Consider the following 18104-nt stretch of genomic DNA (forward strand, 5'->3'; position numbering starts at 1 on the left):
CGGTTGACCCCCTTCTACCTCGAGCCGTCCCTGACTCGCCGTGTGGCTCAGCAAGCCCTGCACAACCCCCTAACACTGCAAGTTTCCTTCACGCTATTTGTCACCGTCAGCGACTCTTACGAGGTTAATTTCTCTCTGGGGTTGTGAGCTGCAGGAGCGCAACCCTAGGATGAAACATTAGTGGGCTTCGTGTTAAAATTTGGTATAAGCAAGATTTATTACTCTTTTTAAAGTATATATTTCTTCCTGTCTCTTGAAGGCAGCGGAAGAAATTAATAACATTGGTTGCAGAAAGAGGAACTGAATGGCTAAAGAGGGTGAAATTCTCTTTCAACATCCTTCGGCGCCGTGCTTACGTATTACCTAAAATTTTTTAAATTAAAAAAATTCAAAATTCTTTAAGGCATACGTAGCGCTCTAGGACATTTTACGGGAGAGTTTGAAAACCTCTCATATATGATTTTATGAATAAGAAGTAACTTAGCAAAAGCCACACAATGGATCTATGATCTATCATAAGATACTTCAAGTTTTCCTCCGTGCTCTTGGGGGAGGAGAGACCTTTTGTCACCCATACATCTCTCTCATTATGTTATCACCTCTTCGTTTTTTGTTTTTTTTTTTAAGATTTATTTACTTATTATTTATTTTTGGCTGCATAGGGTCTTAGTTGTGGCACACCGGCTCTTCGTTGCGGCCTGCAGGCTTCTCTCTAGCTGGGAGGTGCGGGTTTTCTCTCTAGTTGTGGCACGCAGGCTCCAGAGAGCGTGGGATCTGTAGTTTGTGGCATGCGGGCTCTCTAGTTGAGGTGTGAGAGCTCAGTACTTGTGGCCCGTGGGCTTAGTTGCCCCGCGGCATGTGGGATCTTAGTTCCCCAGGCCAGGGATCGAACTGGCGTCCCCTGCATTGCAAGGTGGATTCTCTACCACTGGGCCACCAGGGAAGTCCCTCCTCTTCGTTTTTTTTTTAAATAAATAAATTTATTTATTTATGACTGTGTTGGGTCTTCATTGCTGAGCGTGGGCTTTCTCTAGTTGTGGCACGTGGGCTCAGTAGTTGTGGCTTGTGGGCTCTAGAGCTCAGGCTCAGTAGTTGTGGCGCACGGGCTTAGTTGCTCTACGGCATGTGGGATCTTCCCGGGCCAGGGATCGAACCCGTGCCCCTTGCATTGGCAGGCAGATTCTTAACCACTGTGCCACCAGGGAAGCCCTTTCCTCTTCGTTTTGATAGTAACATTTCTCTGATGAGAGATTTTTTGAGTTCAACAAATAAAGTCTCCAACAATTTTCTTTTTTTTGTTGCTACCTGCTAGGACTGGTGCTATCACTTTATTGTTGTTTTGTGTGTATGTGTGTGTGTTTTTTTTAGAGTGAAGTTGAAACACTTGTTCGAGTCAGTTAACTTTTTCATCTCAAGTGGCTTATGTGCCAGAAAAAGGATGTGCACATAGGTGAACAGCATCTGGGATAAAGGGCTCATGTTTGAATTTAAAAACAGCCCTGCTCGTTATCTTAACCAATTGTTTAGACTTAACTTCACTAATAGTGGACCAATCTGACATTATACATAGCATCACCTATGAAATATTCTTGCCAAAAATGTTTAATTCAAAGCTAGCCTTTTATGTCTAACTTCCAGTATGCAGGAAATAAAGGAGATAAAGGGACAAGTTAATAGACATCGGATAAATCTAGAATGTGGGACACCTAATTTAGTCTCTTCAAAAAGTCAATGTCATTTAAAAAAAAAAGGAAAGAAAAAGGAACAAAAGAAAGAGGTAGGGAGACTGTGTATTGGATTCAAAGAGACTAAAGAGACATCCAATATGTGAAACTTGACTGGATCCTGGATTGAAAAAACATCTATAAAACATTTTGGGGGCTTCCCTGGTGGCGCAGTGGTTGAGAATCTGCCTGCCAATGCAGGGGACACGGGTTCGGGCCCTGGTCTGGGAAGATCCCACATGCCGCGGAGCAGCTGGGCCCGTGCGCCACAACTACTGAGCCTGCGCGTCTGGAGCTTGTGCTCCGCAACAAGAGAGGCCGCGATAGTGAGAGGCCCGTGCACCGCGATGAAGAGTGGCCCCCTCTTGCCACAGCTAGAGAAAGCCCTCGCACAGAAACGAAGACCCAACGCAGCCAAATGTAAATAAATAAATAAATAATTAAAAAAAAAACCATTTTGGGGACAGTTGGGAGACATCTGAATAAATATTAAATATTAGATATGATAATGGTGTATTGTAGTTATACAATGATGTATATTAAGGGGTAAAGTATTATAATGTCTGAAATTTAATTTCAGATGTTCAGTAAGAAAAATACACACATGAAGTATATATGGCAATATGTTAACTTTTGAAAGTAGGTGGCAGGTACTGGTGTTTATTGTACTATTCTTACCACTTTTCTGTATGTTTCAAGTTTTTCATAAGAAGTTGGGGAAAAACATACATCCTTGCCACAAGTCACCCATAGATGAAGGGGAAAAGGCGGCTGACGCATGGTAGGACAGGCCTTGCTCCCTCCGAGGAACCTTCTCGAGTCAGGAGTGTGGGGGGAGAACCTCCAGGTTAGCAGGCAGGCAGTGCTCCTCTGGACCTAGGTCTCCCTAGTCCTCTGTGTCCCAGTTGGAAAGTGAAGTTGGATTAGATTCAGATCCAAAAAGTTCCTTCTAAAATTGTAGGTATGGGACTTCTCTGGTGGCGCAGTGGTTAAGAATCCGCCTGCCAATGCAGGGGACATGGATTTGAGCCCTGGTCTGGGAAGATCCTACATGCCGCGGAGCAACTAAGCCTGCGAGCCACAACTACTGAGCCCGCGCGCCACAACTACTGAAGCCCGCGCGCCTAGAGCCCGTGCTTTGCAACAAGAGAAACCACTGCAATGAGAAGCCCACGCACCGCAACAAAGAGCAGCCCCCGCTCGCCACAACTAAAAGCCCACGCACAGCAATGAAGACCCAACGCAGCCAAAAATAAATAAATAAATAAAGTAAATTTATAAAAAGATAAAAAATAAAATTGTAGATACAAAGAACAGAGTAGTGGTTACCAGAGGGGAAGAGGCAGGGGGGAGGGCAAAATCGATAAAAGGGATCAACTGTGTGGTGACAGATGGAAACTAAAGTTTTGGTGGTGAGCACACTGTAGGAAATAGATAAGTAGAAATGTAATGTACACATGAAACATAGAATGTTATACACCAGTGTTACCTCAATAAAAAATAAAATTGTAGTTATCTATTGCTGCGTAACGGTTTACTCCAAATTAATGGCTTAAAACTGCCATTTTATTACGTTCATAGATTCTGCGGGTCAGGAACTCAGGAAAGTCAGAGCAGGGACAGCTTGTCTCTGCTCCATTATGTCTGGGAACTCAACTAGGACAACTCAGAAGACTAGGGGTGACTTCACGTTTGGAGTCCTCTTCATTCACGTGTTTAGCAGGTGATGCTCGTATAGGTTGGGACCTCGGGCTGCTGGCCAGAACATCTATACATGGCATATCCACGTAGCCTATCCAGGTGGCCGCAGACTTGTATGGAGGCTCCGAGTGCCCCAAGTGAACCAGGCAGAAGCTGTATAGCCTTCTATGACCTAGCCTCAGGAGTCACAGTGTCATTAACATACTGCCAGATTGAGAGGGAGGGAACAGATCTCACCTCTCAATGGCAGGAGAACCAAAAGCACAGTGTAAGAGAAGAGCACATGGGATGGGAGGTAATGGTTGAGCACATTTTTGGAATGTATTCCAAATACATTTCCATGACACTCCCTGCTGTTCCACAGCTGCTTGTTCTCAGCTGGCCCCCAGGTTCTGCCCTTTGAGCAAAGTGGCCTCCCCCATCCCTAACACTGTTCTGGCTTGGCTACTCTGAATAAGCCCTGCACTAGGGCTTCAGTGTGGGAGAATGGAAGCCTACAGAGCTTTAACATGAATAAATCATTTGAAATTCAGGATGTGACTTGAGCCTTTCTTCCCAAGGTTTTAAATTTCCAAAAATGTATAAAATAGATAACTAATGAGAACCTACTATATAGCACAGGGAACTCTACTGAATGCTCTGTGGTGACCTAAATGGGAAGGAAATCTAAAAAAGAGGAGATATATGTATACGTATAACTATTCACTTGGCTGTACAGCAGAAACTAACAGAACACTGTAAAGCAACTATACTCCAATAAAAATTTTTAAAAATGAACTTCCAAAAATGTTAATTCCTCGACAGACTATTTTCCTGGCTTCAATTATCAACTCCATGTGAACAACTCAGATCTTGAGACTGGACATCTTTCCTAAGCCTTAGTTAGGTATTTCTAGCTATTTACTGGTTATTACCACTTGGCACGAATTGCCATCGTCTCAACTGGTTCTTATGCTCTGAAACAGCTCGCCCTTCAGAATCCCCGTCTTCCAAAAACTCCACCACTGTCCCAGGCAATCAGGCTCAAAATCTTGCCAACCTGACCTCTAACGCCCAGACCAAATCTATTTCAGAATGTCACCTTTCCTACAACAGCATCTTAAATCCACGCTCTCGTTACTTCCTCTTGGAGTTATACGACACTCCCCCTAAGGGCCTTCCTTCCAAAGTTCTATCTTTACAGAACCCACCAGCTAAGCTATTCCCATTGCACCATATCCCTTACACACTGGCAGTGGTTCTGCAATCTTCTATCTGGCTTTCAGGCTTTCCCCAAAGCTGGTTCCCAGTGTATCCAGTACATTTGCACAATGCACAAATGCTGTGCATTTCCACATCAACTGCTCCATTCAAGCAGGTACAGTCTCTCCCATTGTCCTTGGGACAGATGATCACATTTTGTCCTGCATTATAACCTAAAATGATGATAGAACTGAGTGGTGCAGAAGCTCAGAGGAGAGGGACAAAGTGTGGGTGAAGGCAACAGCCTCCAAATGGTTGTGCCTGTGTGCAGCTGGGAGATGAAGGAGTGAGTGAGTGAGCTATGTAAGGAAGATACCTATCAACTATTTTACCTTTCTCATTAGGTACAGTGGGGCAAACAGACAGTGGGTTAAGTTTGTTTTCTATCCTTTTGAGCTAGTCCAAAAGCTGTACAGTATTCATAAGCTTGAGAGTTACTTATGCTTCTGATAAAAGAGACTCAAATCTAGAACTGGAGTCAAAAGAAAAGACTTCAATGAGAGACTGATGCATAAGTTTAAAAAGTACAGATTCAAACAGATTTAATTTAAAAAATGGAACATATCTTACAGAAGTTAGAAATGTTATCCCTCTCTGGGCACTATAGAAGATGCACAGACCTTCCACAGCTCATAGAAGAAAGACTGTATAGACAATTTTGATAAAGAATTGAGGGACAATTCAAAAAGAGTTTATAAAGAGAGAATCAGGAGGCAGAAAATGCTTGAAGAGGCTTGGTCCTCAGAAATTGTTCTGGAATGCCGTTTCACTTGTATCAACATCATGTTCCTGGATGAGGGAATAAGATATAGAATTTTAGAATTTCAGTTCAAAACCTGAAATGTGAATTCTTTGTTGTTTTGGACTTTGATTAGAGATTCTAAATCATCATTAATTGGGACACATAGGTAATCTCTGGGCTTTAAGGCTAAATCCAGCCCAAGGATTAAGTTTTCACGACCAGGACAGGGCTTTGACCACAGCCCACCACCCACCGTGAGGAGTGGGGAGCAAATACATTTGAAGGTACTGATGCAGACACCACACCAGACTTCTTACCTTGGCCTTAGGGGCCTGACCCTGCCTTGCCACCAAGGTAAGTACTGTTGGGAATCTACCTGGCCCCCATCCCACATTTCAGTGCTGAGCAAGTATACCAATACCTTGCCTCTGAGTTGCTTTCCTGGTACTGATCTCAGAGCACTATAATTGCCCAAATGTTCCTGTCTCGCTCACTGCACGTAGCTCAGGCAGACAGCAAGGACTGCATTCACTGCCACAGACCTGACATCTAGCACCGTGCCGGCACATACGAGGCGTATATTATAGTATGAGTACCCAGAAGAGCCAGACCCCGCCAGTAGTGGCTCAGATCCTAATCAGTCTTTCTGTTCAGCATCTAAAATCGTGTGTGTGTGTGTGTGTGTGTGTGTGTGTGTGAAAAATGGACTTTCTCTTTATACTGTTTTATAGTCCTTTCCCCCCACCCCATTTACTCTATCATGAATGTCTTCCTAAGTCCTTAAACATCCTTCTAAACATTCTTAATCTTATGGATGCACCCTACATACTTAACTAGTTCCCTACTGATGAAAGTTTTTCTTCTATTAAAACAATGCTTCACTGAGCATCCTGACTGGTAAATCTACACACATTCAGGAATATATATATATTTTTTGGCCATGCCACACGGCATGCAGGATCTTAGTTCCCCACCCAGGGATTGAATCTGCCCCCTGCAGTGGAAGTGTGGAGTCTTAACCACTGGACCACCAGGGAAATCCCAGGATTATATTATTAAGACAAATTCTAAGCATTAGAATTGCTGGGTCAAAGGTATACATATATATATTTAGGGCTTCTGAACGATATTATAAAAAATATCTCCATAAAAGTGGAACCAGCTTATTCTCTCATCAGTAGTATATAAATGAATGCCCATTTACCAACCTTGGTTGGACATTTAATTTTAGAAATCCTGTCCAGGGATAGGCAAGATGAAGGCCAGGCATAATTTTTAAGTTCTTGGTCCTCAGCCCTGGGCAAGAGGATTTCTAACATAAGGTGCTGACCTCACGTCCTGCTGCTCCATCCTTAGTCCAGTTATCTCCAGCCACACAGGCATTACTGCTGTCCCTCAAACAAGCCAGGCAGAGCCCAGCCTTAGGGACTCTGCACAGGTCTTCTCTCTGCCTGGGATACTTGTCCCCCAGCTATCTCCATGGCCAACTCCCTCAACACCTTCAAGTCTTTGGTCCCATGTCAGCTTTGTAGTGTGGCCTATCCTGACCACCCTATTTAATATCACCACATTCAGCACACTGATCCCTCTGACCCTGCTCTACTTTTTAATAGCGCTTATCATCTCCTAGCATCCTATGTGATTTACTTATATATTACGTTTATTGTTTACTGTCTCCTCCAGCTAGATATACGTCCCATAAGTGCACGGAACATCGTCTGTTTTGTTCACCTAGTAGATAGTGAAATGCCTGCAGAATGAATGAATGAATGGCATGGAACATGAGAAGTCCAGTTTACGGATGATATCACCACTGGAAGGACTCCCACTTGAGTGGGCCTTCTGGGTTCTGTACCTGGTTCAACTTCTTGAATTCCACCACTTGGAAGAAGATGTGCTCGAGGATATGTTTGGCATCTTGCTGGTCCTTTGGTAGTTTATTGGTGACTCCAAGGATGTCACCACACTTCCTGATGTAGAATTCCAGGTCTTCTTCAGTACCTAAGCACAGTTGGGGCAGTCAGATTCACCCTTGACTCTGCCCTTCCCCAAGTACAGACTCACTGTGGTCTGGGTATCCCTTTCGGGTTCCTACATCTCTCAAGATCACTCACCTCTCCCTTGGGTAATGTGACCAAAGGACTTAAACAGTGACAAACTGTAGAGATCTCTGATGTGCTGTCTTTGTAAATTAGGACAAAAGTGTGACACTCCTGATTAGAATAAAGCCAGCCAGTTTCTGGCTCGCTATTACCAGATCTGGCATTCCTACATTACACAGAACAGGAGCAACCAGCGGGGAATCAAATTACCATTCTCTGATGGCCGCAAGGATCATTATGTGAAGGACATATGAGTATTTTATTTTATTTATATTATTTGTTAAAAAAAATTTTTTTGGCCGCACCGTGCAGCTTGCAGGATCTCAGTTCCCTGACCAGGGATCGAACCCGCGCCCCCAGCAGTGGAAGCGTGAAGTCTTAACCACTGTATTGCCAGGGAAGTCCCAGGGGTATTTTAAATAGCATTTATTATAGCAATATTATAGGAAAGGAAATAAAAGAAAGAAAAAATCATCCATAATTCTCTGTGTAACCATCCCCAGCCCTGTATCAAGGATGGACAGCCATTACTGCCCTACTTACACTATTATTTCTCTTCTTCCCCTCTGATTTGCATTTTTAAAGTTATGATAGAAATGATCTCTCACTCTAGCTCTACCCCCACCAATACTTCCTAGGGTAATTACTGCCATGTATGCCTACATGTCTACATATGTGTAAAAAAACGGGATCAAACTATAACAGTTCTGTAAGTTGCCGTCATCATTTAACGATGTAACATGGACATTCCATGTCAAAGCTTATGCTCCACATCTTTCTTTTAACAGATGTATAATATTCCACTTTGTCTCATTTTTTTTAAACCAATTCTCCTACTGATGGACTATTAGACTGTTGTCTATTTTTTGAATGCTACAATTAATATCCCTATATCTTTTCTGTTATGCATTTCTACTAGGATTTCTGCAGGATAAACCGCTAGAAACAGAAACGCAGGGTCAAAGGGTCTGATCCTTCACAGGTCTATTATTCCCACTAGACTAATTACTAGGTCTTGCTAATTTCGGATTGCCTAGCGCCTACCACAATGCCTGGCATGGAACAGAGATGCAGTAAAGGTGTCTGACATTGAACTATTTTCATTTTTGCACATTCCTTTCTGGTCTTCGAGCACATACAGATGTTCACATAGTTGGGATCCTACTCTAAGTACAGTTTTATCTCTTGCTTTCTTCATTTAGGAATCTCAGTGTCACCCCCTGGCCTTTGTAACCCTCTTTTATAATGACTACATACTGTTCCACTGATTGAATGTGGTGCAATTTACTACCATTTCCCTGTGAGTGAACACTAAGGCTATTCCCAATTGTATTTTATTTTTTAATAAGTAACGTCATAGTCATCTGTGTACCTTCATTTATCTCCCTAGGTTAGATTCCCAGGAGTGGGGTCACTGCCTCAATTTTATGTCTCTGAGTCCACGTGTGCAGGCCCACCTGCTGTGCTGGAGGAAGGGCATGTCAGGAGGGGCACGGGGCCGAGAGTCAGGAGCACCACTCACCCTGCAGCTGTGCGGCCCGGAGCCTCATTTCCTCACCCACGGGTCAGGGTGGGCACACTTGACTCTCTCTAGAATCCCTTCCAATCTGAAGTCTCTGTAATTCTCTTGGCCCCGACTGAATTTTTTTATTCAACGGCTCCTGTGACCAATGGTCTAGATTTGCTAAGAGGCAGCCAGAGTCAGAATTCATCCTGGGGTCACCCAACAGGTCAGAACTAAAGACACACAGGAATTAAAGCTGAGACCCTGGCCTCTGCTTGGCACCATGCTCTAGCTCACTGAGCTAACTGACCCCTAGGGAAACAAGCCACATCATTCACATGAAATAAACAAAAATTGTGCTTTTATACTTCCATTCATATTCTGTTCTCCCTAAGCAAACTCTAAGCTTTCTTTCACGGCAAATCTCAGAAATTCACAATTTAATAAAACTCACAAAAGAAAACAAACAAGAATTTGACCACACTCACACTTATTGGTGATCTGAGCAAGCCGGGCCTTCTCAGAGGAGAACGTCTCATCTAAGTCAAACAGCTCCAGCGGAGGGGGTGATAATTCCCTGAAACTAGGAGGGAAAACCTAAAAGGCAATAAGGTCTTTCATGAAAGAGCACATCCAAAGCCATAACTGATGGTAAGGAGACGTAAGGAAAATGAGACGGTGAACCGCCCAGCGCCCATCACCTCCTTCCGCCCTAACCCATGAGACCACAGCAAGCAAGACGGCGGCCCAGTGCAAGCAACCCAGCAGAACCAGCTCCAAGCACACCGCCAAACTCGCCAAGCTGATGTACCAGCGCCCATTAACTCATGCAAGGACACACAGCTTGGGGCTTATCCGGCTTATTTGCATTTTGTGCACATTTGTGTTGAACATTTGATTGCATGAGTCGTTTCTCATCTGATGATGAGTTCTTCAGGGACAGAGATTGGGGAAACAGATGTAGATTAACGTAGGAAGTGCTGAACTTATAGCCAGAATTCGCAGGTATGAAGCAGTGGTGTGCTGATAAATGTTGAGCTATCACTCAAAACAAGAGGCCTGATCTGTAGCATTTGTCATTTCCTGTTTTGTAAACACTTCCACTGTGGCCGATTTTCAGGTTACCAATGTGAAGCCAACTGGCTCATAACATTCCAGAATGTGGTGGGATAAGACAATTTTGAAGGCAAGTGGAGCTCACGCTGGACTGGAATGTTGAAAAATAACCTATAGACACATGACTGTCCCCTGGGCTCTTAGAACTGTGCTGTGAATCTAAGTGCCTGTTGCCTGGAGAGCTCAAAGCTTTCTAGCACAAAGCTCTTCCTCCTTTTCAGCCAGGAATTCTCATACACGCCCTTCAACCCCACAAGATAGGAAATGTTTAACAGCCAGAGAGGCCCACACCCTTGATTCCTCAGTTGGGAACTACACCAAATGGAAGTCCCTGTAGAATACTAACAGGTTTGGTCTCTATGCATGTTTCGAGCCAGAGAAACATGACCCCATGAGGAGGCCAGCTCCACACGAGGCCAGCAACAGCGGGGCTCTTCGGCAGGATGCCCCCCACACACCCACTCACCGCTGGCTGAAGGGCTGGCAGCGGCGTCTCAAACTGAGGTTGGATGAGCTGGAGCGGTTCATGTTTCACGTTTAGCTGCTCGTGAGCCCTGTGTTAAGAAGAAGATAAACAAGCAGGAATCAAGATGAGACGCTGATGCAAAGCACGTCTAATTGATCGCACGGTGCTCATCTCCAGCGATCAGGAGGCTCAGCACTTTGGCAAAAAAAATAAAAATCACACAAAATGTATTGTTACATGTAATGTAACGATCCTTTCAGGAACCTTCTCTACTGCAACAGACAGTGTGACTTTATTGAGAACTGAAAGGGAAAGTTCATTCGAGTTTCCTATCGGGCTTCTCCTAAATAGGCTTTTAATTTTTACCCACTGGACACCGTGAATCTTGTAACTCACTGTGTCTCCTTATTTGTTTTCACCATCAAGAGACAGGAGTCAAATCTGAAGTCTGCTTCTGGCGACTGAACAGATCCACAGGATATGCACTTCTGTGTGCTCATTCACTCCACAAACATCTACTGAACACCTACTGTGTACCAGGCAGTTTTATCTGCCAGGAGTACAGCAGCAGGGGAAAAAAGAGACCAAGGCAGGCCCTCGTGGGACTGACATTCTAGCGGAAGAGAGACACACAATAAACAAAAGCCAAGATGCCAGGGATTAATAAGCATTAGGAAGAAAAGCCAATCAGGAGAGAGGGACAGAGACAGGGAAGGGGCAGGGAGTGGGGCTTTGCCAGAGCAGCCCTGCGTGAGGGGAGGGGCAGGTCAGGCAGTCTCCCTCAGAGGTGTCCCAGGCAGAGGCCAGAGCAAGGAGAAGGGGGAAAGGGGAGAGAGACATTTTCACGGAACAGCAGGGCAGCCAGAGCAGCTGTGGCGGAGTGAGAACGGCACGAAGGAGTTAATGGAGTCAAGGGCTGACCTTCCACCACGGTAGTTTTTTTATTGCGGCTTCCCCTTTGCCTCCGTTCTCCCAAACCTTAATTTGACCTTTTGCATCGGGGTATAGATTGTACAAGCTCTGTGACCTCCTCTGGGAATGAGGCAAATTAAAATATACTCACTCACCCAACTTAAATTGTGTGCTCATTTGTGGCCTTTCAAAATTCATCTAAGCAAGCAAATGCCAAGGGGTGTGGACAAAGTTCATGCCCGTTTCTCTGTAAGGGTGCTTTCAGAAAGGAGACAGGTCTATGACCGCAGAAAGACGGCTAGCTGAGCTTATGCCGTCACCACCTCCACTAGTCCCAGATGCTTGGGGAGAGTCTTTCCTAGCAATGAGCAGATGATCCCCACGGAGAGAAGAGAAATAACTTTCCTTGAGCATCTACCACATGCCACGTGCTGTGCCTGACCCTGTGCGAGGCACTTATTTAATGTAATCCTCAAAACAGCCCTGGACAGTGGGTGTAATCTCTGAACAGGAAACAAAGGTATAGAGTTGAAGTAGCTCCCCAAGGTCATGTGCTTAGGAAGCAACAAAGGCAAGATCAGAACTCAGACCTGGCTAATCCCTGCCAACCAGAAGCCCCGTGACTCAGTCTACCCAGATGGCAGAATTAGAGGCAGTTCTAAGCTAAAGGTCCTAGTACCCACACACAAAGAACCCTGCTGCCAAGTCCTAGCCTTGGTCATTCTAGCCATGATATTCTGTTTTCTGTCCCTAGATAGAGCTGACTGTGCTGAAGCCCTGTGTAAGTAATAAAATGAATTCCATTAAGTCTTCCCTTTCTCCACTCGGCTCACCACCTGCCCAGATCTTCCTCCTACTAGTGGCCAACATGTACTTGATGGGGGTGGGGAATGGGTGGAGAAGCTAATCTTAAAAGCAAGCAAAACCTAATTCAGAAAGATGATCAATATGGGAAAAGGGGAAGAATAAATGCCATTGCTATACACAAATCTGTCAAATGGGGCTGCTCTATATTCCAGAATACTCTGGCTTGACCTTTGGTGGTGCATTTTCACTGCCCATGTCTCACTCTCCATCCCACCATGAACTCTGAGGGCAGGGACGCCATACTGTTTGTCTCTACCTCACACCCCACAGGCATCAACAAAGACCGGCTGGACAAATGAAGTCACTTCAGAGCAATACCCTACAGCTGACATACATATTTAATGACGAATGCAATTTTTACTCAAAAAGAAAACTGCATTCAAAAGTTGTTACATGTGAATAAAAATACCTCAGAGCTCCACACAGAAACTGTAAACCAGTAACTCCTGCCCTTTGCTGTGGTATGAAAGACAAATACAATCAAAAGAGCCGTCCAAGCCTCTGAAACATCCACCACCTGACTCTGCCGACACTAAAATAGCAGACAGTTCCAAGCAATCTCTCATTCAACACTGAAGAATGGTCGTGATGGCCTGGTCCACCTGCATCGGGGGAGAAGCGAGTCAAAACGGCAGCAGCCGGTTAGACTGGAAGCAGCCAGTGGAGCGGCCTGATGGAACTTCTGTTATTCTAAGAAAAGCCCTGAGTTAGAAGGAGAGCGTCGGAGCTCAAAACCAAGCAAATGAAGAGCCAAACGTGCAGCCAGGATTTACAACCTGGCTGTCACCTGCAGGCTGCAGGTGCTGAGGGGGTGACAGAGATGCCCTGGCGGCTCTGGGGATGTCAGTGTTGCTCTCTTTTTTTAGAGACTCTCTAACTTCCTACAGTAATAAATCTCCAGATAATTTCCTCCCAGGTTCAGGGTTAAGATTGGCTGGATTCAAATTCAGGTGCCACCGAAAACTAGCCGTGTGACCTTAAGCAACTCACTTATCTTCTCTGTGCCTCAGTGTCCTCATATGTAAAACAGGGAGAGTAACTGTATTATGATTATTACATGATAAAGCAACGTACATAAAAAAATTAACATGGTGCTTGTTAGGAGGCAAGGCTAAATGCAGTTCAAATGGCAACTAGGAATGAACTTCCCTGCCTGGACATACCCTGCCTTTGCTCAGAAAGCAACCTCCCTGCAGAATGTTCTCTCCCAACACCCCAAACCATCTCCTGAAATCCTCTCACCCCTTAAAGTGCACCACCCGTCAGAGGGCCAAGCAGACACAAGCCACCCAGAAATGTTTTCTGAAATCCTCAATGCCTGGCTAAAACGGCCCCTCTCTTTCTTAAAGCCTTCCCTGCTCACCCGTCAGAATCGAATTCTCTTTCCTCATTATGCCATGGCCTCCAGTTTTACATTTCACATTTAGCACTAGATTAACCTTGCATCACAGCTTTTGTCTGTCTCCTCCATAAAACCATACACTTTAGGTACGGTGCTCAGCACAGCCAGAGCTCTATGAGTGCTTGATGACCTTGAACATAAGTACAGGGCCAGGACATTAGACAATCATCTGTACTGTGCCTTCAGCCTTTGGTTTATCCAGATGTAGATCCTGTACCAGGCCAGAGATGCTCAAAAATGTTAGTCCCTGCCCGTTGTTAGGGATGCAGAACAACACCAACAAAGCCGGCATGAAACAGAGTCAAGGACTGGACTGAAAGACACTCAGGCCTGGCTCGAGATCCCTGCTCCCACTGTGGGAGAATCCCTTCCCTCTCTAAACCTCAGTTTCCTCAGCTGGAAATGAGGCAGGTAACTCAGAGGACCACTGAAAGTATTAAATGAAGGCACAGTGTGGAGTGCTTACAGGGTGACTGCCCACCTTGGTTTACTGAGGGGGGTCTCTGGGACGTGGGACTCTCTGTGCTCAGACCAGGAATGTCCTGGGCAAACCGGAACAAGTTGGTTTCTCTAAATGTCCAATACAGAGCCTGGAGCACAGCAGGAGCTGACAACTGCTGGCAGTTTCCTCTGTAGCAAGCCCCGCCCCAAACTCCCAGCTGTTTTGGCCAACCTCATCACAGGTCTAGGTCTGAGAACACGTTTTGCACACCACACTTGCCGTGCCCCTAACTCCCGCCCCCAGGCTAGTGTTTTCAAACCGAACACTCAATGGAGTGCAGAGCAGCTGAGAGAGCAGAGGTACTGACTTGATGACCTTGGGGAGGGAAGTGGTATCCAGCTGGTAAACGGACAGGTCGAAGAGGGTGGTGAAGTCCCGAGGGTTCTCATCGCCCTCCTGGAGACACACTCGCAGCCGCTCGGACAGGGTGGCCGTGTCGGGCAGCATCATGTAGTCGGAAATCTGAAAGCCACAAGAGGGTTCCTTTCAGCAGAGCAGGGGCAAGAATCTACTCTGTCTGGTCTCCAGCGCCTCAGGTCTAAATCTGCAACATTTCTACTCTCTTGCTAAGACATCTCACTGTTCATGATCACTGACAACTAAACCTTAAATAAGCCACTCTCGGTGGAAAGAAGGACAAAGGTCACCTGGGTAACCCCCAACGCTGACAAAACCCAGCTCTGCAATGATTCATGCTGGTCCGCACACAGCTGAATATGGCTGGAGAAACGCACAACCCTGCTGACTGGTCTCCTTTTCATTACACGCTGATCTTGAGTGCTCAGCCATCAATTAAATTCTCAAGTTCATTCCCTTTTCCCATTCTCGTAGGCAACACTTTTCTTCTGTCACTTCAACCATCTAATATGATTTTCTACCTCTTAATTTTAGCTGATGACCTTATTTTCTACATCAGTGAGAAAACAGACACAATCATAAAAGAAAGTCCACAAGCTCCCATTTCAACATCTATCCTCTCTCCACCCACTGGCATCTGGGCCGTACACTCTGCTTTCTCTCCTGTCCTGTGTACGAACCACCTGTGACCCCAGCACAGACAACCCCTCCTTGGACACTAGACCCCAGCCCTTCTCACCTAGCCGAGGACATGCCTGCAGCACTGCTGAGAACCCTTAATGATGACATGTGCTGTCTGTTGGTAACAGTAAAAGACCAGGAAAACCTAAATGACCATCAATAGGAGACTGGTTAAATATACCACAGTACAAATAATGGAAAATTCAGTTTTCAAAAAACAAAACAAAAAACAATCAAAAGAAAGCTCTTTATGAATAAGTATGGAAAAACCTCCAAGACATACTGGTAATTATAAAAAGCAAGGTGCTAGACAGCGTATATACAAAGCGTACATAGCACCATTTGGGTAAAACAAGGGGGAAGGAGAGCATACACATATGCATATTTGCTTATCTCTATATAAAATATCTCTGGAAGAACATACAAGAAACTGCTAAGACTGCTGTCACTGGGGAGGGGAACCAGGTGGCTGGGCAAAGACAGAAGGAAGACTGTTCATTGTGTATGCTTTTGAATTCCAAACTATGTGAAGGCATTACCTAGTCGAGCAATAAATTTAAGTTTAAATAAATGCATGCTGGCAACCAGGAGTTTGTGTATTCCTAATTTCCCTTTGAACTGCATTTAGCCTTGACTTCTAACAAGGCCAACTTGGTGATAGTTTTAAAAACTGGTCTCTGAAGTCACCCACAACATACTGTTCCACATTCTCCAGAGCCAGCACTTGAGGAAACGTGCCTGAGCGTGACGGAAGTGAGACGTCAAGACAAACAGGCTCACTTTTCTCTATATCCCAAGCGTTGAAAACTCCCCCAATTCTCAAACATTTTTTTTAGACAAGAAACAAGGAAGAAGCATCAACAGATAAATGCCCTTCCTAGCACTATTTGGCTGTTGTAGAGGCTTCAACCCTCTAATAGGACAGGGATGAAGGTGAGAGCAGTAACAAGGGTGCTGACTATGGCAGAACATACACCCGGGTCACGGCACAGAGATAAGTATGGGCCCAGCAATCCCAAAGGTCCCGTGGCTGATTCTTAGCTCCGCACAGAAGCCTGCTACAAAATCCTAGTTCAGACAAATAGCAAGGCCTTATATGTCCAGACAGAAACATAAAAAGAGTGCTCCCCAGGGAGATCAGCTCGGTGCTTTGTGACCACCTAGAGGGGTGGGATAAGGAGGGTGGGAGGGAGACGCAAGAGGGACCTGCTACCCATCGCCAAGAAATCATTTTCCTGACATTTCAGAGTTTAAGAAACACAGAACTAAAGGAAGAACGAGTAGACTTTGAATTAGGAGACCTGGGTTTGAGTCCCAGCTCTGTAATTGCTTGCTCTTTGGGCATATTACAATCCTGCAGAATTTCAGTTTCCTCATCTGTAAAATGCGAATAAGACCATCTACCTTCCAGCGCTGTGGTGAGGTTTAAACAAGATGATTTATGTGGAAGTATGTGATATACAGTGCTTGGTAGATAATAAATACAAGAGTTTTTTTAAAAGTCTTGATAGATATAGAGCCCTTTTTACAGCCTTTAGTTTAACAAGTAAATTTACATCTATTCATTTAGGCCTCACAATTATCCTGTGAGACAAAGAACACAGGTATTAGTGTCCCCAAAACTAATGAGAAAACTAAGATGAAAAAGGTCAGAAATAACCTGCTTAAGGTCCCAGGGCTCATGGCGGAGCGGGACCTAGAATGTAGTTACTGGTTCCTAGTCCAGCGCTGGTCTCACCACTCTGCTTTGTCTGATAAGTATTACCATAATGCCCTTAGGATTGTTATTCCTAAAGGCAACAAAATGAGGGTTTAAAACTTAAATTCTGATGATCTGTGTTTCTTCATGAAAAAATTATTTTTATATCCTTCATATTTTTGAAAGAAGTACTTCTCTAAAGACACTGACTCTGAAAGTTTGGGCCAGAGAGCATACATTAAATTCCAATTATTACATATACAGAGAGAGGCTCCCACCCCATTGAATTCTACGACAAATTACATAATTCATTGATTTATTATTTTTTTACAACGTGGCCTTCATCTCGCCAAAAAGCATCACTTCTTGCCATCTGTCTAACAGATAAAGTAAGAGAGAGATATTCCTTTGGAACTGTTAGAAGTGGTGCTGAGAAGCTGGACCCAGTCTTCATTTCAAAGTTTTTTTTTTAATGATTCATAACCTCCTACCTCTGGGTCCTCAGCATCAATCTGGTTTAGGTGGATATCTCCTGTTGTGAGCCACTGGAAAACAACATCCTAAATTTAAAAAAATAAACACAGAATTACCCATTTGGTTATTTGAGAAAGCTGAGGGCAGGACTAGAGAATTAAACCAATCAAGAAAAATGATAAAGGGAAAGAGAATACACACCAGTGATTTGAAAAAGGGAAGCCACCCTTATCTTGGTGAAATCATATGAAAACTGCAAAGTTTTCCTTACCCTAGTGCCATTTTTATTACTGGAAATTTATCATTTATCTTAGGGCACTCTAACCTTTAATCACCAGCCAGAATTTATTAAAATTTGTTCACTGTTCTGACACAATCCCTGTGTAATGTGCTGATGACAGTCTGGACTTAAAAAGTACAATATAACAAGATGCCCCCAGAATGTGATAAAGACGTTGGAACTTCATGTAGATTCTACAGAAACAAGATCCTTTTTTTTTTTTGGCCGCAACTCACAGCTTGTGGGATCTTAGTTCCCCAACCAGGGATTGAAACCAACCCCTTGGCAGTGAAAGTGCAGAGTCCTAACCACTGGACGGCCAGGGAATTCCCA

At 44.5% G+C, this 18104-nt stretch overlaps 1 protein-coding gene across 2 annotated transcripts in view; it reads right to left on the reverse strand.

Moving 5' to 3' along the window:
* Positions 1 to 5179: 5179 nt before the first annotated feature.
* The window catches only part of IFT52 (intraflagellar transport 52), a 28772-nt gene continuing 15847 nt past the window's right edge, over positions 5180 to 18104 (reverse strand). For both annotated transcript variants that reach the window (XM_068524088.1, XM_068524089.1), the window contains 6 exons: positions 17509 to 17577; positions 14588 to 14742; positions 10598 to 10685; positions 9504 to 9612; positions 7265 to 7410; positions 5180 to 5456 (listed from right to left, as the gene is read on the reverse strand). In XM_068524088.1, the coding sequence (XP_068380189.1) occupies positions 5409 to 5456; positions 7265 to 7410; positions 9504 to 9612; positions 10598 to 10685; positions 14588 to 14742; positions 17509 to 17577 (615 nt within the window). In that variant the 3' untranslated portion in view covers positions 5180 to 5408. The remainder of the gene's footprint in view (positions 5457 to 7264; positions 7411 to 9503; positions 9613 to 10597; positions 10686 to 14587; positions 14743 to 17508; positions 17578 to 18104) is intronic.

The sequence above is a fragment of the Eschrichtius robustus genome, chromosome 16, assembly GCF_028021215.1.
Source record: "Eschrichtius robustus isolate mEscRob2 chromosome 16, mEscRob2.pri, whole genome shotgun sequence".
In the NCBI taxonomy this organism is placed as follows: domain Eukaryota; kingdom Metazoa; phylum Chordata; class Mammalia; order Artiodactyla; family Eschrichtiidae; genus Eschrichtius; species Eschrichtius robustus.